Here is a 23279-nt window from a genome sequence, read left to right as displayed (position 1 = left end):
TTATTGTGGCATAAACTATTTTGAATTGGTTTAGGGCAGGAGTGACCAACTAGCAGAAAGTTGCTATACTCCAAAATACTCCAAATTTCTTATAGAGACTTGTAATTCAGCTTGAATGAAAAAAAAAAAAAACTATGATGAAAAGCCATAGTATATCTCACTTAATATTACACTCCACTTAGTGCAACAGGATGAAAACACAAACCTATGTGCCTGGTAGTTCCAAGTTATCTACCACTATGATAAAACTATTAAGGTATGAACTAAAATGAAATTTGGGATATCAGAGTTTTCAAAAAGTGGAACACATTAGTGACCATATCAGCACCTGATATATACCTAACAAAAATTAATGACAAATAGGCCAGTCATATTAACTACTACTCTACTTTCTATTAAGTTCCTTAGGAAATATGTCAAAAGCTCAAGTCTTTAACACTTAAGACTCTGCTTTAAGTGTAAACCATTTCTGTGGTCTGTCTCATATGGCTGTATGAATATTTTCAACAAAAAACATGAAATTCAGCCAACACTGAGTGCACTAGAAAATTAAAAATGAACAACTACTAGCTAGAAGTAAAAGTATTTACATTGTCATTAGCAATGAACTGGTCAGTTAAATGTAGTACAAAAGTGAAATACGAGAGTTGCAAGTTCTGAATAGCTGGTAGGTTTAGGAGAAGGCAGGTAATGCCCCTTATCTACAATTAAAGAATAACTCACACAGAAGGGACTTTCAGATGTTTTTGGAAAAAAGTGAGGGACGTAAACGAACTATGATGGAGATTTTCTAACCTTAAGATTGAAGAAAAAAATGGGAAAAAGAAATGATATGAAGACAACATCAGAACAGACAGGCAAAGGGTCAGGAAATAGGTTTCACTGGGTGGAACAAAAATACTGGGAAGAGGAAGACTGTGGTAAAAGAGATCAAGAGATCAATATCACTAGTTGAATGGTCTTTGAACTGACAAGTAAAAGCTGAGTTCTTTTAGGTAGAAAGAGGGAGGCTGCTGAAAGAACTTAACATGTAGTATGAACATAAAGTTTTTCTGCACTGTCCCATGGTAGTAAATCATAGCAGAGATAAGAGGTAGTAAAAAGAAGAAATGCAAGAGTATTTATGTGTCTGTAGACACGGAGAAGCATCAGGTAATATCAGAAAAAAACTATCGAGAATAACCTTGGAAGCCACTTTGTTTCTGTTTCAAATGAGCTGGTTCATTCACTCAACAAATTTAAGCAATATTGTATAAACATATGGTGTATTTTGCATTGGGCGGGATACAAATACATCTTAAGCCACACTCTTTGTCCTCAGGAGCTTATAATCAAACAGAGAACATATTATCCAAACTGGTAAGTGCCCCATGAGTAGTTCAAAGCACCTCCTACAGGATTTTAGACATAAATTCCCACTTCCAGCTAGGGTGACTGGGGAGGGCTTTATTGATGTGGTAGCAGGAGCAGAGCTTTAAAGGATGAATAGAATTTCAAAAACTGGAGATGAAGAGAGGAGGGGATTCAAGAAGGCGGGGCAACTTCTGAGTTGGCTGGAAATAAGTACTACAAGGAACAAGACGAAAGATAAAAAGAAGATTGGAGCATGATTGTAGCGTGAGTCTTCAATTCACAAACACTACATGCACATATATTTGACAGTCTTTTTCAAGATTCTAATAGATCACAGAATTTTTCCTAATAAAAGAAAAATTAACCGAGTTGGAAGTTTACGTCACAAAGTACAGGAGAAAACCATTCCTAAATTGAGAAGGGTTTTATAAAAAGTAATCAGATGTAGAGAGAGACCAGACAGAGAGTGAACTGGCTGGATGTCCTCCAAATGGTCACAACAGAGGCGCTGGTAGTGAAAACTTCTCATGCCCTTGCCAATGTGCTTTAACTTAATCCAGGAGGACAGCTTTTTCAGAGAAAAGAGTTCAGACACGTTTGCCAAATCAAACCTTGGCTTCTACACAGAAAGTATCAAGTATGATTTTGGTGCTTCATGTCTTTCTGTTTACCTGGGATCAGAAAAATCACCAAACTCAATCCAACCAGGCTACGAGATTCAAATCTTTCCTTATTTTGTCACTTAAACATATCTTTATTTGACGTTTCCATTAATATTCCATACCTAGTTTCTCTTTATAGTACCAGGTAAAAACTGTTAATAGTCCTTAACCCAACACTCCTATTTTATATAAGCAGATAACTGGGGAGGAAAAAACCCTCTCAAATAACTTGTGCCACATTACTTCAGCTTGTGCCTCTGTTTACTCATTTGTACAGGATGATTATTTTATTTGTCAACTTGGCTGGGCCACAGTGTCCAGATATTTGGTCACACATTATTGTTGATATTTCTGTGAAAGTGTTTTTGGATGAGAGTCACATTTAATGGGTGAACTCTGAGGAAAGCAGATTACCCTCCATAACGTAGGTCTGCCTCATCCAGCTAGTTGAAGGCCTTAATAAAACAAAGGCTGATCTCCACAAGCAAGAAGGAATTCTGCCAGCAGGCGCCTTTGGACTCGATTCCAACTCCTCCCCTGGGTCTCCAGCCTGCTGGTCTAACCTGCAGATTTTAGACTTACCAACGCTCCACAACAGCCTGAGGAATTCCTTAAAATAAATCTCACTCTCTCTATATATACACATTCTGTTTCTCTGGAGAACCATGACCAATATGGATAGTAATGCCAGAACCAGGACTATTGATGGTTACTCAAACTATTTTCATTTCCCAAGGAGAGAAGGAGAATAAAATAAGAAAGGGGAAGAGGTAGTCGAAGGAAAGAACAAAGCTAACCTAAAAGGTATACCTTTGTTTTCATTTATCTTCACTTACAGCAAACAGATTGACCGTACCAACAGATTAAGCAAACCAACTTAAACATACATATTTCAATGTTCTAAAACTAAAAAGCTTGGTTTGGATTCATAAATTATCTCACAAAAATAAATATTGTATGTGTTTCCTTTCTGGCCCATTTTTCTTAAAACATCTTTTTTTTTTTTTTTTAACCATCGAGTTGATTCTGGCTCCTAGTGACCCTGTGTACAGCAGCGTGGAACCCTGCCCAGTCTTTTGCACCAGCCTCTCACCTTCCGGCGCTACATCAGACAATGCTCCACTGCTATTCACAGGGTTTTTATGGCTAATCTTTTTGGAAGCGGGTAGCCAGATTCCTAGTCTGACTTCCTAGTCTGACTAGTCTGGAGGCTCTGCTGAAACCTGTCCACCATGGGTGATCCTGCTGGTATCTGAAATGCTGGTGGCATAGTTTCAGCATCACGGCAACACATAGCTGCCACGGTATGACAACCAACAGACAGGTGGTATGGTTCCCTGACCAGGAAACAAAGCTGGGCCGCAGCGGTGCGTGCTGAATCTTAACCACTGGACCACCGGGGCTGGCCAAAAACCCATCCATATATATGCATTTATTACCGCCTTCAGCCCAACAAGGGTTCCAGAATTGTTAAATCTCTATTTCCCACCAAGGATGACAGACTCCAGTTACCAATCTGCTACTATGTGGTGATTACTAGTGACAAAATTAATCTTTATTTATTAAATAGGATTATTAACTGTTAAAGATCAACTACACTTATCAAACAAAGAACTTAACTCTCCCATCTCAAACCAGTATTTCTATTAACAATATAGCCAACTTTATTAAACAAAAGTTTCAGTAACATTCTGGGATACTATTAAAATGGTGTTTTTAGGGAATCTGTATCAATAATCCACCTTAGTATTAAGTTTCTTGTGGCAAATCAGCAACTCAACCAATTGGTCAAATTTATAACATTAAAAATTTTGTGGGGGCTGGCCCTGTGACCAAGTGATTAAGTTCACCCACTTCACTTCAGTGGCCCAGGGTTTCACTGGTTCACATCCTGGGCGCAGACCTACACACTGCTCATCAGGCCATGCTGAGGCAGCATCCCATATGCCACAACTAAAAGGACCCACAACTAAAATATACAACTATGTGCTGGGGGGATTTGGGGAGAAAAAGCAGAAGAAAAAAAAGATTGGCAACAGTTGTTAGCTCAGGTGCCAATCTTTAAAAAAAAAAAACCTTGTAGATCTGCTAAGGTCAGTATCACTACATTTCATCTAAACCTGACTGAAAAGGAGCAAAGACGATAATTAACTACTAACTATATCCGTTCTTATAGAGTAAATATTTCATCTACAAAAAAATAAATATTTGAGAAAGGGTTAAAGTCATGTTACACAGCTCCTGAAGAATGTTCTTCAGAGTAAATACTTTATTTCTACATATATTAATATCCTATATAGCTATAGTTGAAAGATTATATAACATCAAAACTCCAAAATTTAATTTTCAGTTGGCAGAAAGGTGGGCACATTTTTTAAAAACTATGATAACAAATCTTTCCTTTAGGAACTGAAGGATAATTCAGGAGGTAGGCACTTGAACCAGTAAGATCCAGATTAGGGACAGAGGTTATCATTTTAATGACACAATGGCTCAGTGGGCCTCTGTGTGCCTGTGATGCACAGAAGGGTTGGATGTTCAGAAAGAGCACTAAGAAGCCACGCACAGACAATACAGGAAATCTCACTTCAAACAGGAAAATCAAAGGATGCAGCAGTAGACAAATGATGTATTACAGCCTGGAAATATTCTGGAATAAACAGATAGCAGTGGCACACCAAGAAGGGGAGAGGACTGAGAGTGGTTTGCCTCAGTGAAGAGGAATATTTTATCACTGATTTTGTTCAGAATTGCTAGCATGTGGTAACAATAAAAAGTAACCACTTTCAGTCTATTTCATTATTATCTTTAAATCATCTACAGGCAGTGCATCCCTTTGTTGCCTGCACCTAGGGGGGCACTCTCCCACTGCCCACCCCCGCCCCCTTGGTACACCACTGACAGACGGAGACATCTAAAATGCCCCGTTCTACACTATCCCTGTGTAAAAGACTACTTGTTTAAACTACATCACTAGAAAGAGCTTTCCCAAAAGAGGGAGGAAAGAAATCAGACTTCATAATTATTTTCTCTACTGTACTTAAAACTACCCTAAGTGGTTTAAGTATATTATATATGAACATAAAAATTTAAACACTGGCTTAAAAATCAGTTTGTATTCATCTAATATACATATTTTAATAATAAAAAACAATTTACAATAAAAAGAAAATGCAGCATTATCTTAGCATAATTAACTCTATGGGGAAAAATGCCCTTTAGCCATAGATTTTATTCTTTTAGAGATCATAAAAAAGGTCAGAGCTCAAAAGTAGTAATAGTTTTTCCCTAAGTTGTCTCCGCCCGTAAAGCTGAAATTTATTTTCAGCTTCATAAAGAGCCAAAGGCTTTGTCTTATTTCTGTTCTTTAAATCCATTGTGTGTAAATAAAATATTCTAATTCTATTAAAAGTAAGGTTTGCATAAGGAAAAAAGTTCTTTCAACCAAACTTCTAATGTATTATTGGTCCTAGTCTAAATGCTTTCTAGGTGTGAGAAGTGGAGATAAAATAACTACCATTAAACGTATTTCAAGATTTACTGAAGACAGATAAAAGAACTAGCAACTATGACACCAGACTACCTGATTTGAAGGCCAGAGACTGAATGCACTAAACACAGAGTGGCTTGGAAAGAATATCTGCACAAGGGGCAGATCGGCTCCACCTCAAAGTCTACAGGGTTTTGACCTATGTGCACACGTGCTTAGAGACCAAACCATCACTTCCAGCATTGTGTTTATAATTACTTGAAATAAAGGTGCTGTTATAAACCTTAAAACAGTCTCTACCTTTACAAAGAAGAGAACAACAGAAGCACAGTGTAATTATGCAATAAGGGAAATGTGAGGTTTAAATAATTTAAATCTATAAAGATTTAACGAACAACACACAATTTAATGAACACTTTAATGCTAGATGGGTAAAAAAAAAGGGCAAAAACTATTCTGCCATGTAAAATAACAACAAGAAAGCCAATTTCTGAAGTTTCTAAATTCTTAAAAATTTAATGTGCCTTAACATGGCAAGGTTTCTCAATAATGTACTCAATTATGATTAGTAAAGGCTTATTGGCCAAAGACTGCTACTATACAGTAGGGTTTAAAATAGAAGCAGATACGGGTCCGGGCCCCTGGCAGAGTGGTTAAGTTCCCGCACTCCACTGTGGCGGCCCAGGGTGTCGCCGGTTCGGATCCTGGATGTGGACATGGCACCGCTTGTCAGGCCATGCTGAGGCAGTGTCCCACATGCCACAACTAGAAGGACCCACAACTAAAAATACATAACAATGTACGAAGGGGCTTTGGGAGACAAAGGAAAAATAAAATCTTCAAAAAAAAAAAAAAAAGTAGATTGAATTAACATCTCCTCTTCCAATATGTAACTAAGTATGAAGTAAGGTTCAAAAGTTTTTTTTTTACAAGATATTCATAAATAGATCAATTTCTAGAGTTTGCCTGGCATCTAATAATCAATGTAAAGCAACCCAATGCTTTATTTACAGACTTCAAAGGAAACAAAAGCTTAGGAAAACAAATGTGCCCTCTTTCACCTGTTCAGTAAACACCAGCTGGTGTGTGTCAGAGAAGCAGGATGCGTTCCTCGGAAAGCTCAAGGCTAGGCTGTTTTGAGACTGTTCCCTCCATAAGGTTTGCAGGCCTATACAGCACTGATATTTAGACACAACTAGAAAACCACAACCAGAAATGCATCTTTCTAGCTTAAACCTAACTACATATCAACTTACCAGATCCCTGTGCAACACCCAGTTAGCATGCAGGTAGTGAATCCCATCCAGGATCTGATACAAAAGTGACTTCACCATCCCCCGAGGTAACTGAACTGGCTTCTTGTTTGCTTTAGAAGCTCTGTGAAACTTGATTATATGCTGAAAGAAAGAAAAGTATCACCAGAAGCTTAAAAAAGAAAAGAGGGAAGGAAAATTTGACATATAATATTTTCTTAACTGAAAAAGAAACACTCAGGGATTGCCAAAGATAATGAAAATAATTTCACGTTCTGCTGCAGAACATTAAAATTTCCTAAGAACTGGAGCTAAAATTTAATTTCCTAAGCATATGATGGTAACTCAGAAAATTAATTATTACAAGAAGAGTAGAAAATAATGTGTTTCATTTTTAAAGTATAATTAAAAATTACTTTCAGAGTATACTTGACCCCTGTTTATCTGGTGGAAATTTTCAAGAACAGAATCTTATTTATTCTGTTGTGATTAAATTGGAAAAAAACCCAGAACAAATTTGGAGATACTTCTGGCTGGCTAACAGCATAGATGTGATACCTATTTATGATATATAAGTTACAAAGAAAGCAAATGGGGAAATATTTCAATAAAATACACACAAGCACAAAGAAATAACATGTTAATGACCAGTTCACACTGGAAAAACTTAGAAATATGAAAGATTCACATGAGAAAAAAACAGCCTTGTACCATCTATCAAAGTTTTTTAGGTATAGTGTTAGTGGCCATTCAGTAAAACACAATACCACTTTATAAATAGAAAAATCACTTTATAAATAAATGTACCTCAACAGAAACAAGATCCAATGTTTCAAACTCTCTTGACAGGTTTCTTCATTTTAATTAAAGCACTCAAACTGCAAGAAAATCTAGAAGTCAGCTGCAGTCAACTCTGCTGTGTGCACAACTACGCATGAGACTGGCACCTAACATGCACAAGAGCAGACTCCTGACCAATATTTGTGAGTGAATGTTAAGCGCACTCTTGAAATTAGTGAAGATAATTAAAACAAGAATGAGACATTTAACATTATAGGTTAACATTTTTACTCCCTATTTTCTTATTATATAGAAAGTAGAACATGGATAAAGAATAATCAATGATTAATGAATTAAGGAGTTTTACTTTCCAAAGAAAAAATATACAGCTAAGGCAAGCTGCTAGGAAAGTAAAGTGTATCAGTCAGAGCATAAGTAGTACGATTAATCTATATTTTATTAGCAGCATTGCATCATTTTAATTTTCTTCTCACTTTTCAAAATATTTAAGAACAGGCAAACAAAACAGAGCTAAAACAACTCTTAATAATCTAGAATGTTTTGTTACCTATCATAAGAAATGATGTGACAATCAAGTCTGTTCACCTTAAGAAGAGCCAGTGGCTCTCAGAGTTTAATAAAAATAGATTAAAATACATCATTTTCTGATTTTGGTTAAAACCTGCCAGCGTAAGAATGAAAGGAACAAATATGTAGGGGAGGTAAGAGAATCAATCAATGACATATACATTTCTTTAATTAACATTTTCATCAGGGTATTACAAGTTATTTTTTTAACAATATTTTATAACTACAAAAAACTACAGTTGTAGAATTTCTTACCTCCATTTTTATTCCAGGGCTATCAAACAAATATTTGGTATGCATACCATAAAATTTCACCAAAACCTAAGTAATTTTTCAAAATGACTCTTTTTACTGCAACTGTTTTGTCACCTTCTGCTGCCTTACTCCAGCTAATTCATTTCGATATTCCAATTGAAGTAAGAAAATAAAATGCATAAAGGAGTAGCTTTCAGTAAATTGAATTATCATTTGGTTTTGATTAAAATGAACACTAAAAGTACTTATTTGCTTAAATGAGCATTAATAAGATGATGATAAACTCAATGACGACTATCTATACACATCTGGCAACATCACATGTAAAATTTGTGAAACTATAATTATTATGTCTATATGTAAAATTAAATATTACATATCAGCCTGCTAGAAATCATACTGAATATAATATTATCTCCTATGTGGAACTATATTTTATTACAAATTATGTTTATAAGTTAGCTTGGAAAATTTCTCATCAATGTGCATTGTATGATTTCAAGTTAGGCTTGAGTATGATGAGCATTCAATTCAATATTGGCCATTCTGATTTAACAAAATTTTATTAATAGAATCCAATTTCATTTGATTAGATTTCCTTTAAAAGAACAGAAGCTAACAAAGAAAGAAAAAATATTTACAACCAGCATGGACTTTGGACAATAAAACAGAGAGAGAAAATTTCGCATGTTTATTTTCTGTTTGAAAACAATTCCTTTCAGATAACTTATAAATTAATTTGAATCAAGTCACATTTAGTCATAGAAAATAGGAATCTAGAGTGAAAATATTTCTTATAAATCTGAAAGCATAAGAAATTTGCGAAGTTTCAATTTCTTAAATCTATTAAATCAAAATTACGTAAATAAGGTTAATTCTGGAAATTAGCAAAAGAGTTTGAAACTATTTTACTATTTTCAGAAAGCAAATTTACTTTAAAACAGTTTTACTGGAATTTGTGCTAGTTTTATTTCAAAATTTTGTATTTTCATTTACAAACTATGTCGGAATGAAAAATGTAAATTATTTTGAAGATTTTTAAAATTGAGCCAGGATATTATGACCACTTGGATATATGTTTTCTCTTGTATTTATCTCAATAAATGCACAGCCATGCTAATTTAGTAAATATAGACGAGTATGCAAACACAGTGAAATGTATAAAAACCTCATTGTCTATTAAATATCAGAAAAAATATAGCTCACAGTAGTGAAGTAGTTGTCAATGAATTAACTCAACGTAATACTGGTTTTTTGTTTAGTTGTTTTGTTTTTAAAATTGTAATCTGCTAATGTTCTTTACAGAAGACTGATCAGGATATAAGCTTTGTGAGTATGTTTCAAAATTATTTTGGCTATCCTGTTATAGATTTTCATTATATATATCAGAAAGTCTTATCCCCAAGATGGCATTTCAGATTTGTAAAAGACCTAACTGTTACATTTCACAAAGGAGTAAATTTTATAATTACCCAAGACTTTCATAAACACCAATTTTCAAAAAATCTGTCAGTAAATGCAAAATACTGAGGCAGCTGTTTGTATTTCAGCTATTTAGACAAGATAAATTGAAATTCTTGGTTTATAATAATTTTTATCAAGACAGCATCATTGTTTTCATTATAGTAGCTAAACTAATAAGCTGTAATTACTTGACTTTGAGAATCTTCAAATATTTAGTTGGGTCTGGGCATCTAATAATATTCTTAGCATAGATCAAACGTAAAATGACTAAAAATCACAAAGATACTGGAATCTATTTTCATGACAATCTTATTCTGTAGGAGAGCTCTCTTCCACAAAGAATTCTTCCTATATAAGAAAAGACCCAATTCAAGCAAGTAAAATATTGAATTTCTGCTGATGAAAATAAGAAATACATTGGAAAACTGAATATCAATTGTGAATGATATCCAATAAGATTAACAACAGTTTCCTGCATTTATACAGTGCACTTAGTTTACAGAGCTTTTCAAATACAAAATTGTTCTTCAGAAAAATCCTGTAAAAGAAGCAGGAAAAGAATTACATTTTACAGATGAGGGAAACTACAGCTTCAGAGTCATTAAGAAACTTGCCTAACGTTATAGGACAAATAACAGATAAAACCATTAGATCTTGGTCTCATCTTCCAAATACAACACATTTGTCTCCCTTCACGGGGACAGATATCACCTTCTCATTTTAATACCACAGAATAAAAGCAAATATGCTGCTTTTAAATTTTATAACAAAAGTTATTACAGTTACTTTTTTATTTTGTCAAAAATCTATAGCTATGAAACAATAATGAAGTGTTTATATGCTTCAGATTTTACAGTTTTCTGTACTATGTTACAAAAGTCAAACTGATAAGATCAAAGCGTAACAATACAAAACACTCTAGCCTTGGCAATTCATCAGTCACATTCTATGAGGTTACTTTTATTTTAAAAATGTAAATCGCATGGTAAAGTGAGCTCCTAAAATTGTTTTTAGTCATTCTTAACAATCCCTGACTGACACCAGTCTACCAGCAATTCACCTTACCCAGAGGTCATGTTCCGCATAGTCAAACAGAAGCCATACTTTCCTATCAGCATGAGACAGAAACACCTTTTGAAGAGAGATGACATTTGGATGCTTAAGCTCTCGAAGTAACTGCAAAAGAAAGGAGATCCATTTGTTTATGGAAAAAAAGAATCTGTACCATAAAAATAAGGTTTAAAAAAACCAACACCATTTGTAATTCAAAGGCAATACAAAAACCTAATGGTATTCAATCCTTAAAATCAAATAAGTACCCACACAATTTTGAGAGGTCCATATAGGTGCTTCAGTAACAAATGAGGAAAAATCTGTGAGGAAAAGATACAACTGAGTAAATCTGTCTATTTTGTTGTTATTGTTTAGTTGGTTTTTTGTTTTTTTCAATTGTGGTAAAACATATATAACATACAAATTACCATTTTAACAATTTTTAAGTATACAATTCAGTAGCACTAAGTACACTCACAATGTTATGCAACCATCACCACTATCGATAACTTTTTCATTATCCTAAACAGAAACTCTGTACCCATTAAACAATAATTCCCTATTTCCCTCTCCCTCTCAGCCCCTGGTATCTTCCATTCTACTTCCTATCTCTATGAATTTGCCTATTCTAGGTACTCTAAGTGAATAGAATCACACAATATTTGTCCTTTTGTGTCTGGTTTATTTCACTTAGCATAATGTCTTTAAGATTTATTCATGTTGTAGCACATACTAGAATGTCATTCCTTTTTTATGGCTGAATACATCAATAATTATATGTATATACCACATTTTGTTTATTCATTCATCTGCTGATGGACACAGGTTGATTCCAGGATTTGGCTCCTGTGAATAACGCTGCTATGAACATTGGTGTACAGGTACCTAACTCCCTGCTTTCAGTTCCTTGGTTGTATACCTAGGGAGTGGAATTGCTGAATCATATGATAAATCTATGTTTAACTTTTTGAGGAACCACCAAACTGATTTTAACAGCAGCTGAAGCATTTTACATTCCCATCAGTAATATATGAGAGTTCCAATTTCTCCACATCCTCACCAACACTTATTTTCCTTTTTTAAAAAAAATTTCTAACAGCTATACCCTAATGGGGTGAAGCAGTATCTCATTGTGATTTTGATTTGCATTTTCCTAATGACTAATGATATTGAGCATCTTTTCATGTGCTTATAGGTCATTTGTATATCTTCTTTGCAAAAATGTCTATTGAAGTCTTTCGCCTATTTTTGAATGGGCTTTTTTTGGTTGTTGACTTGTAATTATATAGCACACTGCCTGGCACCTGGTAGGCACTCACTAAAGATTTGGTGAATATATGAATAAATTAATTTATGAATAAACAAAATACACAAACTAAAGAGTATCATACAACACACTCTTTGGCTTCTCATTTGTGGACCTAAGATCACTGCTTTCACCGTAAAAACAATCCACTTCTTTAAAAAATCCCATTCTATTTTTTAAAAATCTATCTGCTTAGTCAGACATGAAATCTTCAAGAGTAATGATTTTACTAGTGAGTAAGGACTTTTATTAGTAAGTAGTAAGTAAGAGTACAGCCGGCCCTGGTGGTCTAGTGGTTAAGATTCGGCGCTCTCACAGCCGTAGCCTGGGTTCGTTCCCCAGTCAGGGTAGCACATCACCCACCTGTCTGTCGGTTGTCATACTGTGGCGGCTGAGTGTTGCTGTGATGCTGAAAGCTATGCCATTGCTATGTGAAATAACAGCAGGGTCACCCATGGCGGGCAGATTTTAGCGGAGCTTCTAGAGAAGATTCTGGCCACCCACTTCCGAAAAATAAACATTGGCCGTGAAAATCCTACGAATAGCAGTGGAGCATTGGCTGATACAGCGCTGGAAGGTGAGGATGGTGCAAAAAAGACTGGGCAGGGTTCCACTCTGCTGCCCACAAGGTCGCTAGGAGTTGGAATCGACTCGAGGGCACTAACAACAACAAAGTACCAGTGAGGGTTGTGGACTGAACTGTGTTCTGCCAAAATTCATAGTTGAAGCCCTAATCCCCAGTAAGCACCTCAGACCATGACTGGAGACTGTGACTGGAGATAGGCCTTTAAAGAGGCAATTAAGTTAAAATGAGATCCTTAGGATAGGCCCTAATCCATTCCGAATGGTGACCTTACAAAAAGAGATTAGGATACACAAAGGGTCAACCCTGTAAAGAGGTCACAAGAGGGTGGCCATCTGCAAACCAAGAAGAGAAGTCTCAGAGGAAACCAATTCTGCAGGCACCATCATCTTGGACTTATAGCCTCCAGCAGTGAGAAAACAGTTTTTGTTGTATAAGCCACCTAGTCTGTCGTATTTTGTTACGGCAGCCTTGGCAAACTAATACAGTACAGTCACGCACAGAATAGTCACGTTTTGGTCAATGAGGAACTGCACATACAACGGTGGTCCCATAAGATTAGTACAACACAGCCTCGTTGTGTACTAGGTTATATCATCTTGGTTTGTGTAAATGCACTCTATGATGTTCACATAACGATGAACTCGCCTAACGGCACATTTCTCAGAATGTATCCCTGTTGTTAAGTGATGCATGACTGTAAATAACTATTACTATTAAGTAAAACACTCTATGTTGAGTGGTTTTTTTGGGAGACTTATCAGGAGAAGGGTCACTGTGGGATTGGAGATGGAATGAGAGTCTCAGCGGGGAATTACCTCTAAGTAAATATTTATACTGAAGTACTTCCAAAAGACCAGGGAGCTATGCTACATTTAGCAAGGCTAACATTTACCAAATGCCTACTACATGCCAGGCACTGTGGTTGATGCTTCACTAGGTCCTGGGACACAAAATGAGCTAAAACCTTCTGCTGAAGTCCTCCAGCAGGAGACAAATGCAAGTAAGCAGACAATTCTCTAATACTGTGTCTGCAGTGGTGGTAACTAAAATTTATTGAGAGTAGTTAATATTCACCCAGAGTTTATTGTGTATGAAGAAGTGTTCTAAGCTCCTCACAATAAACCCTATGAGATACTATTTTTACCATTTTACCAATGAGTGAACTAAACCACAGGGAAATTAAGTAACTTTCTTTGGGTCCTTCAAGCTAGTTATGTGGTAAAGCCAGAAGGAGGGCTCAGGTAATCTGGCTGGGGTCATTTTTTTTTTTTTTCTATTTGGACTGTTTGTTTTTTTGTTATTGAGTTGTATGAGTTATTTTTATATGTTGGATATTATCTCCTTATCAGCTACACAATCTGCAAATATCTTCTCCCAATTGTTAGGTTGTCTTTTTGTTTTGTTGATGGTTTCCTTTGCTGTGCAGAAGCTTTCCTTTTTTTTTCTGAGGAAGATTAGCCCTGAGCTAACTACTGCCAATCCTCCTCTTTGTGCTGAGGAAGACTGGCCCTGAGCTAACACCCATGCCCATCTTCCTCTACTTTATTTGTGGGATGCCTATCACAGCATGGCTTTTGCCAAGCGGTGCCATGTCCGTGCCCGGGATCCGAACCAGCGAACCCTGGGCCACTGAGAAGCAGAAAGTACTAACTTAACCACTGCACCAATGGGCCAGCCCCTGGCTAGGGTCTTAACTGCTACATGCAGTAGTGAGGGGTTGGTGCTCTGAGACTGGGAGCACTCCAGAGTTGTCATATCTGATGAACAGAACTTCAGCATTTCATCTCATACAGAGCATGTTGATGCTTATTTCTTAACATTTTACAAAGCATTTTTTGCCTTTTTAAAGATTTTATGTTAAAAAATTTTTAAAGGAAAGATTTAAATAAATTTATACAATGCGTTCCATCACAGAAACCACCTAAGTTTTTCTAATTCTACTGGTAACAAAATCTCACAATTTCCTGAAAACTACGATCACTGGTAGAAATGCAAATATTTTACTATTGGTAACAAAATGATCATCATCAACTGAATTCATTCCAATTGTGCCATACAATATTACACTTAATCTGAACTCTGAAAGTACAAATAAATTTTTTAAAATATTGATTTCTAATATTAAAATTTTACGACATAGCAAAAATACTAAATTCTAAATTTATGTGATAAGTGTGATGATAGTTGAGTTGAAATTACCGTAAAAGCATAGGGAAAATTATTCCAGTTTTTTTTAACCTGTGGAGAGTTTTTTTCAATTGAATTCTGCAAATTGCTAAGAAAAACTGAGATGCCTAGGTTAAAGTAGATGTGAGCTTTAAAAGCAGAGTCTGCAGCTTTATCTCTGCTCCCGTAGCCCCCCTAGGCCAACTGCGCAGCAGCCTCCTAGAATATGCATGGTACCATGAAGCACTAGGCTAAAGGGATTCCAGCTCACAGGAAATCCTGGAAATACAAAACAAACCTTTTACAACACAATGAGGATAAGATATGCAGTGCTCTTAACTTTAATAGAAATTCTCAGAGTTTCTTCCTCCCTCCCTTTTACATTATTTACTGAGCAAAGGTGATGTGTCAGACCTAGTACACACTGGAGAAGAAATGAATTGCAGAGGGGGTAGGAACAACAAATAGAAAATAAGCAAACACACACACAAAAAGAAACTCTTTGTAATTATAATTTGTAGTAAGTGCTTTAAAAGAAACAAACTGGGTGCAGATCACAAGAGAATAATGGAGGCGAGTGGTGGGGACACAGGACTTCTCAGAGGAAGATTTAATAAATGGAAGGGAGAGAGGTGTGGTAAGACTTGCCAGAAGGATTTTTTTTTTCTTTAATTATGGAAATGTTTTTAAAAGTAAATAAAATGGAACAGTAAAACAAACCCCTGTGCCCTGCACCATCATCCACTCCCAGCCTGTCTCATTTCATCTATTTGTATTCACAACCACCCCTCTTACCTCACCCTGGATTACAGTGGCATAACCTGGTTTTACCATGCTTCACTTTATTGCACTTTGCACATACAGCGGGTTTTTTTGTTTGTTTTTGTTTTTTAAAGATTGGCACCTGAGCTAACATCTGTTGCCAATCTTGTTTTTTTTTCCTCCTTCTCCCCAAAGCCCCCCAGTGCATAGTTGTATATTCTAGTTGTAGGTCCTCTGGCTCTGCTGTGTGGGACACCGCCTCAGCGTGGCCTGATGAGCAGTGCTAGGTCTGCGCCAGGGATCTGAACCCGTGAACCCCTGAGCCACTGAAGCAGAGCCCGAGAACTTAATCACTATCCCACTGGGCCAGCCCCAATAAAGTACTTTTTAACTAAGGTATGTACACTGTTTCTTTAGACATAATGCTATTGCATACTTATTAGACTATAGTATAGTGTAAACATAACTTTTATATGCACTGGGAACCCAAAAAATTCCTGTGACTCACTTCATTGTGATATTCACTTTACTGCTGTGGTCTAGAACTAAACTCGCAATATCTCCGAGGTATTCCTGTATTTTCAAGTAAATCCCAAACCTCACATGATTTCAACTATAAATATTTCAGTATGTATCTCTAAAATAGAGAATCTCTTTTCTCTGACAACAATGGAAATAAATTAGTAATCAACAATAAATTATCTAGAAGGCTTCACATATTTAAAAATTAAACAATATATTTCTAAATACCCATAAAAAAGGAAGAAGAAAAATCACCAGGAGAATTGAAAATATTTTGTATTAAATGACAATGAAAACACAACGAAACAAAATTTCTAGAATGCAAGCAAAACACAGCTTAGAGGGAAATTCATGGTTTTAACGGCTTGTACTAGAAAAGAATAGTTTAAAAACATCAATGCCCTAAGGTTCTAACTTAAGAAGATTAAAAAAATGTAAGCCAAAAATAAGTAGAAGGAGGGGGCTGCCCTGTGGCCGAGTGGTTAAGTTCCCATGCTCCACTTCGGCGGCTCGGGTTTTGCCAGTTCCGATCCTGGGTGGTGGCATGGCACCACTCACCAAGCCACGCTGAGGCAGCGTCCCACGGTAGCACAACCAGAGGCACTCACAACTAGAATATACAACTATGTACTGGGGGGTTTTGGGGAGAAGAAGAAGGAGGGGAAAAAAAGAAGATTGGCAACAGTTGTTAGCTCAGGTGCCAATCTTAAAAAAAAAAAAAGTAGAAGGAAAGAAACAATAAAGATAAAAGCAAAAATCAAAGATATAACAGAAAATAAAAAACCAAGTCCACAATGAAATAGGGACATCACTACAGAAGCTATAGATGTGAGAGGATAATAAGGGAACATTATGAACAATTTTGTGCCAATAAATTCTACAACTTAAATGAAATCGACAAACTACATAAAAAATACAACTTAAACACAAGATGAAATATAAAATCTGAAGAGCTCTCTATCTATGAAGGAAATAATAGCGGTTGGTGAATTCTATGAAACACTTAAGGAAGAATAACTACCAATCACACAGAAACTCCACAAGAAAACAGAGGATGAAGAAAGGCTGCCTAACTTGTTTCAGGAGGACAGCACAACCTTGATACTAAGGACAAAGACATTACAAGCAATATATTTACAGAACAATACCCTTCGAACTCATAGATCTAGAACTCCTTAATAACACTCTAGTAAATCAAATCTAGCAATCTACAACCAAGCAGAGATTATTTCATGGATACACAAATTAGATAAACATTAAAAAACCATCAATGTAGTCTACCAATGTAACAGAATAAAAGAGAAGAACTATATAGTCGTTTCAATACATGTAGAAAAAAGCATTTGAATAAATTCAATACCATTTACAAAAAAACAGAAGGGAACGTCCTAAGCAAAAGGATAAAGCTGGTGGCCTTACATCACCTTACTTCAAATCTTGCTGTAAAGCTAGAGTAAACTGGTATATTGGCATAACGATAGACAAAGAGATCAAGAGAACAGAAAAGAGGCCAGAAATAGTCCCACACTTACAAAGTCATTAAATTTTTTACAAAGATGCCAAAGGAATTCAATGGAGAAGAATCTTTTCAAAAAATGATGCTACAACAATTGTACATTCATATGGGGAGGAGAGTCTTAAATCCTATATTGTACCACAAACAAAACTTGAGTAGATCATAGGGTAAAAAGTTAGGTAAAACTATAAAGCTTTTAGAAGAAAACATAAGGAAACAGCCTCACAATCAGTGAGTAGATAAAGGACACAGAGAAAACAAGAGTCATAAAAGGAAAAACTTAGTAAATTAGACTTCATCAAAATTAAAAATTTCTGCTCACCTTAAATGGAAGAAGCACAATCAAGTACCCTAAAAATAACCTTTCGTAACTGCATTTAGAGTTATCAACATACATAAAGAATGTCTGTTCCTGACGTGAATGGAGTTTTGTTGTTTTTCAAGCTTTTTGTTAAAGTATAACAAACAGAGAGAAAGCACATAAACCATAAGTGCACAGCTCAGTGAGTTTTCACACATTAAACCCACATAACCAGTCCCAGAGCAAGATCAAGAAACAGAACATTACTAGCATCCTGAAAGCTCCCTTTATCTGCCCTTCCTGTCACTCCCTGACCCCTCCCCAAAGGTAATCACTACCATGACAGCTAACATAACTGACCATAATTAAATGGATTTTAATTCTTTAGAACTGCCTAGAATATACAGAATAGCAGATGTTGAAGAACTGACAATTAATGTATAGATATCTTGCCTCAAGAGTCAAGAGTTTGAAAAACTTATCAATTAAATGAAATACAATCTCCACCATGGCATATACCTTTGGTTAAGAATACCTTCCATCTCAGGCTATTCTTCCCTCATGGACGTAGTTCTTACATGTCCTCCAACACTTGGAACCTTCCTTGATTCTCCAGTTTACATGTATACCCTTCTCCCATTCTCTACACAATTCTATCATAATGCTTGGCACACTGTTCTTATTAATATAAGATTTATGAGTCTCTTTCTCCATCAGCATGTTAATACTTAAGGCCAGTGACCCAGACTTGTTCTACGTCTACCTACTCTACTTCCTGTCAACATGATACACAATAAATGACTGTTAATTGAAAACCCGGTTCTATAGAATCTGTTAAATGAGTCAAGTTATTTAAATTACTATCTCTAGGTCACATAGCCTATATCTATGGGTAGACAGAAGGGCTGAAAGCAACAAAAACAAAGATTGTAATATATATTCTAGAATATTCTGATTAAAGCCAGAAAAAACTAATTTGGACCCATAGTTTTACAACAGCAAAAACTGAAATAAAATCTCACTGAAGCAATACTCAGTTAAAATGTATGAATAATTATTTAATAATGCATTAACATGAAGAATATTTTCCTTAGGAATCAAAATGAGATTCTAATTACCATATGGAAAGCTATGCTTCCAAAAGAAAAAGGCATATATTTTTCCATACTCAAATGAACAGATACAATGAAAATCAAATAACACAATCTCATTTTAAGTTGATATAAGTAACATTAATTTCATTTTATTAAAATAGAAACAGTAATTTTATATGAAGTAAATGCCACTTTTATTGCACTCGATGAAATAATAAGAACAACTGGACCCTTGAGGCTGGCCCAGTGGCATAGAGGTTAAGTTCATGTGCTCCACTTCGGCAGCCCAAGGTTTGCCAGTTTGGATCCTGGGAACAGACCTACATACCGCTCATCAAACCATGCTGAGGTGGCATCCCACAAAGAAGAACTAGAAGGATATACAACTAGAATATACAACTATGTTCTGGGGCTTTGGGCAGAAGAAGAAAAAAAAAAAAGAGCAAGACTGGCAACAGATGCTAAATCAGGACCAATCTTCCTCACCAAAAAAAAAAAAAAAAAAAGAATAACTGGACCCTTAACTATTTAGTGACATTTATTGGAAAATATCTATTTATAAAAACAACTGAGATTGACTTAATTCCAAATAAGTGAATTTATATAGAAGTTTCTGCTAGCACTACATGCCACCTTTACTTCTCTTTAAAAAACAAATACCAGGGGCCAGCTCCGTGGTCGAGTGTTTAAGTTCGCATGCTCCACCTTTCACAGCCCAGGTTCTCACCAGTTTGGATCCTGGGTGCAGACATAGCACCACTCATCTAAGCCATCCTGAGGTGGCATCCCACATAGCACAGCCAAAAGGACCTGCAACTAGAATATACAGCTATGTACTGGGGGGCTTTGGGGGATGAAGAAGAAGGGAAAAAAAAAAGACTGGCAACAGATGTTAGCTCAGGTGCCAATCTTCAAAAAAAAAAAATTTCAATAAATACTTGGTATGAAAAATATTTACCAACTTTCAATTAATGTGTCTATGTGACAAACACAATCCTGAGACCTATATAGTTGACACTCATAAGTCAGTTGATAATAATGATGATAAAAAGAGCTTCACTTACTGCTATTTCTCTACATGCCGACATAGAGATCCCGGTTCCTTCTATTTGTTTTAAAGCATAGTCTTTATCATCTTTCCTGTAAAAACAAAGTTATTTTAATATACAGACAAATCTAAATTTATGTGCTTTTAATAAAATATAAATCACGTATTTAATACACATTTGACATCTTTCACACATAATCACATAATGTCATACAGAAAACTTTTTTAGATAATCAGGTCCAATCCCATTATTTGATGAGAGAAGTTAGATTCAAAGGAATAAAAAGACTTGTCCAAGGCCCACTGTTATTTGCAGAAGAGAAAAATTCAAAAATAGAGCTCTTGACTTCCTGTAATAGGTTCTTCCTGCTCTCTTATACATATGCTTCCTCTCTATGTATGCATGTGTGTGTACGGCACACACACATATAAAACTTACTTCCTAAAGCCCATTTACATATTAGTGGGTCAAAAAAATTAAGAAATGAATGCATCACTAAAGTACAAAAAAATGATTATAATTTACAATGCTATAGTTCTCGTATCCCCAAATACCATCAAAGAGATTCACTCAACATGTGTTTATGGAGCACTTATTATGTTTCCAGTACTGTGCCAGGTACTGGGGATACAGCAGAGTTCCTTCTTCTATGGAGCTTTCTGTGTCTACTGGCCTAGACAGACAAATAACTAATCTACTAGAATAGAATATGATAAGTGCTATGATAGGGAAACTACAAACCACAGAGGTTACCCAAAGGTTACTTTGGTGGAGGACCCAAGCAAAGACTTGTCAGAGGAAATATCATCTAACTGAGGCCTAAATGGCAGTCTCAAACTTTCTGGACTCGGGACCCCTTTATTCTCTTAGATAATACTGCGGACCCTGAAGAGCTTTGCTTGTTGTAGCGATCAATATTCAGCCAATTAGAATTTTAAAATGGGAACTTTTAAAAACAGAGAATAAAAAGCACACAACCATTAGCCATCAGAGCAACGGTATCATCACGTTATGTCTGTCACCTTTGAAAAAAATCCACTGTACCCTCATGAGAATCAGAGTGGCAAAAGCAAGTATCATAGCACTACTAAGAAATCAGTGTTGACCTTGCAGACCCTCTGAAAGGATTTTGGGGACCTCTAGGAGTTACCACATCACACTTGTAGAACTGCTCACGTAGGGTGTGTGCATGTGTGTGAGCGTGTATACGTTGAGACTCGGGCGAACATAGTGTGAAAGCACATGAGGTGAGAGAAGAGCATTTGAGGAAGAACAGATAAGAGTAAACAACAGGAGATGAGGCTGGGGATATAATTAGGAACCAGAACATAAAAGTCTTTTTACTCCAAGAAAACAGGAAGCTCTCCATTAAATATTTTTTAACAAGAGAAAAAGCAATGATATTTTACTTGGGAAAAATATCTTTGGCTGCCTTTTGAATGCTGAGAGGTATAAATAAGGACAGGAGGCAGAGAGACCAGTTGAAAGTAAATAGCATTGGAATCACTCAGGTGAGGAGGGATGATGGTGGCTACTGCAGTGTGCTTGCTACAGAGAGGAGAGAAACTGCAGAAGTGAAGCAGAACCTACAGCACTTGGTGATTGAATACTGGGGTACAGAAGGAGAAGTCAAAGATAATGATTTCTGCCTCTGGCAACAAGTTAAGGACAACATTATTCACTGAAAGAAGAAACAAGCAGGAGGAAAAGATTTCAGGGAACAGGAAGATGACACTTCCATTTTGTGTAGGTTGAGCTTGCAGTACTTGTGCGACACCTAAGTGGGGGTGGGAAGCTGAATAAACACGTCTAATGCTCAAGAGAAAGTTGAAGACATGGATTTACTGTAATCAGCATATACACAGTAATCAAAGCCATGAGAGAAGATGAGATGAGACCGAATAGAAGGACTGTCAAGAAAAAGATTTCCAAAAAGGAGAGAATAGCAAATAGTATCAAAAGCTGCAGAGAGGTCTAGTAAGGTGAGGACTGAGCAGTGTCCAGTGAATTTAGCAATGATCAAGTCACCAGTGGATAATGGACTAGACAAAAATAGTTGCAGTGATGTAGTGGCAGTCTGTGTTGAGGAACGAACGGGGCATAAGTAAACTGAGATAATAAATGTAGGCTATTCCTTTGAAGGAGAGAAAATAAGGCAGCAGCTACAATAATACACAAGGTTAAAGAATTATTATCTTTTTAAGATGGAAGAGATTTGAATATGTTAAGTACTGAGAGGCAGAACCCAGAGGAAAGGAGCTACTGATTTAGAAGAGGGAGGGAAAAATTAAGAGAGTAAAGACTGAAACACCGCGGAGAAATTACACTCAGAGCTAGAAGGAGAAATACTTCTTCCATTGTAATAAGAAGAAAGGATATCGAAAAGGATAGATACAGGTGCAAAGCCGTTGGTTCAGACCCAAAAAGCTTGGGGAGTTCTCGCTTTGGTGGATTTCATATTTTTCTGATGTTGAAAATGAGGTCATATACTAAAAGTAAGGGCAGAGGTGGCAGAGCTGGAGATCTAAACAGAGTGAAGGTTTGATTGAACAAGTGAATAACTCCTTATAAAATCAATTCATTTAAATCCATTTAATACTTTATTATTTTAAATTATCTTTGTTTTTACAACATATTTACACCAAATCCTTAGTTGGGAAAACAAATCCCAATTACTTCCTTATTTTTTTGAAAAATGATTTGTTTTATGACAATCAGCTTTACAATATACTTTCTAGTAAAACACCATTGGCACTCATTATATTAAAAATACATTAAGAATATTTGTACTTAATGTTCACCAAGTCTGAATGATTTCTGAAAGACTTAAAGAAGTTAAAGAGGGTAACACAAAAATAAAATGAAACTGGGGACCAGAATTAAGTCTATTACACACTTTCATGTGCATGGTACTGATGTAACCAGATGGCTCCCCAGGAGTAGAACAGATTCTTTCATATCTACTATTTGAGGATAACATCCTAGACTTGAGCCCTCTAAAGTGAGAGTGGTGGGAATGGAAATAAATTAAACCAAAGACTTACCTGTTCACCTCCTTAACAAGAACCCTTGGACTTTC

At 36.0% G+C, this 23279-nt stretch overlaps 1 protein-coding gene across 12 annotated transcripts in view; it reads right to left on the bottom strand.

Moving 5' to 3' along the window:
* CDK8 (cyclin dependent kinase 8) overlaps positions 1 to 23279 on the bottom strand; it is a 125236-nt gene that overhangs the window by 42536 nt on the left and 59421 nt on the right. For 9 of the 12 annotated variants that reach the window (XM_044777402.2, XM_044777401.2, XM_044777404.2 and 6 more), the window contains exons 2-4: positions 20216 to 20291; positions 10911 to 11021; positions 6762 to 6902 (exon numbers count right to left, since the gene is read on the bottom strand). In XM_044777402.2, coding sequence (XP_044633337.1) covers positions 6762 to 6902; positions 10911 to 11021; positions 20216 to 20291 — 328 coding nt within the window. Of the gene's footprint in view, positions 1 to 6761; positions 6903 to 7565; positions 7637 to 10910; positions 11022 to 20215; positions 20292 to 23279 lie in introns of all 12 variants that reach the window. The other 3 variants (XM_070520427.1, XM_044777408.2, XM_044777407.2) reach the window with 3 other exon arrangements.

The sequence above is a fragment of the Equus asinus genome, chromosome 11 (genome assembly GCF_041296235.1).
Source record: "Equus asinus isolate D_3611 breed Donkey chromosome 11, EquAss-T2T_v2, whole genome shotgun sequence".
In the NCBI taxonomy this organism is placed as follows: Eukaryota; Metazoa; Chordata; class Mammalia; order Perissodactyla; family Equidae; genus Equus; species Equus asinus.
This window is presented reverse-complemented; position numbering and strand designations above follow the sequence as displayed.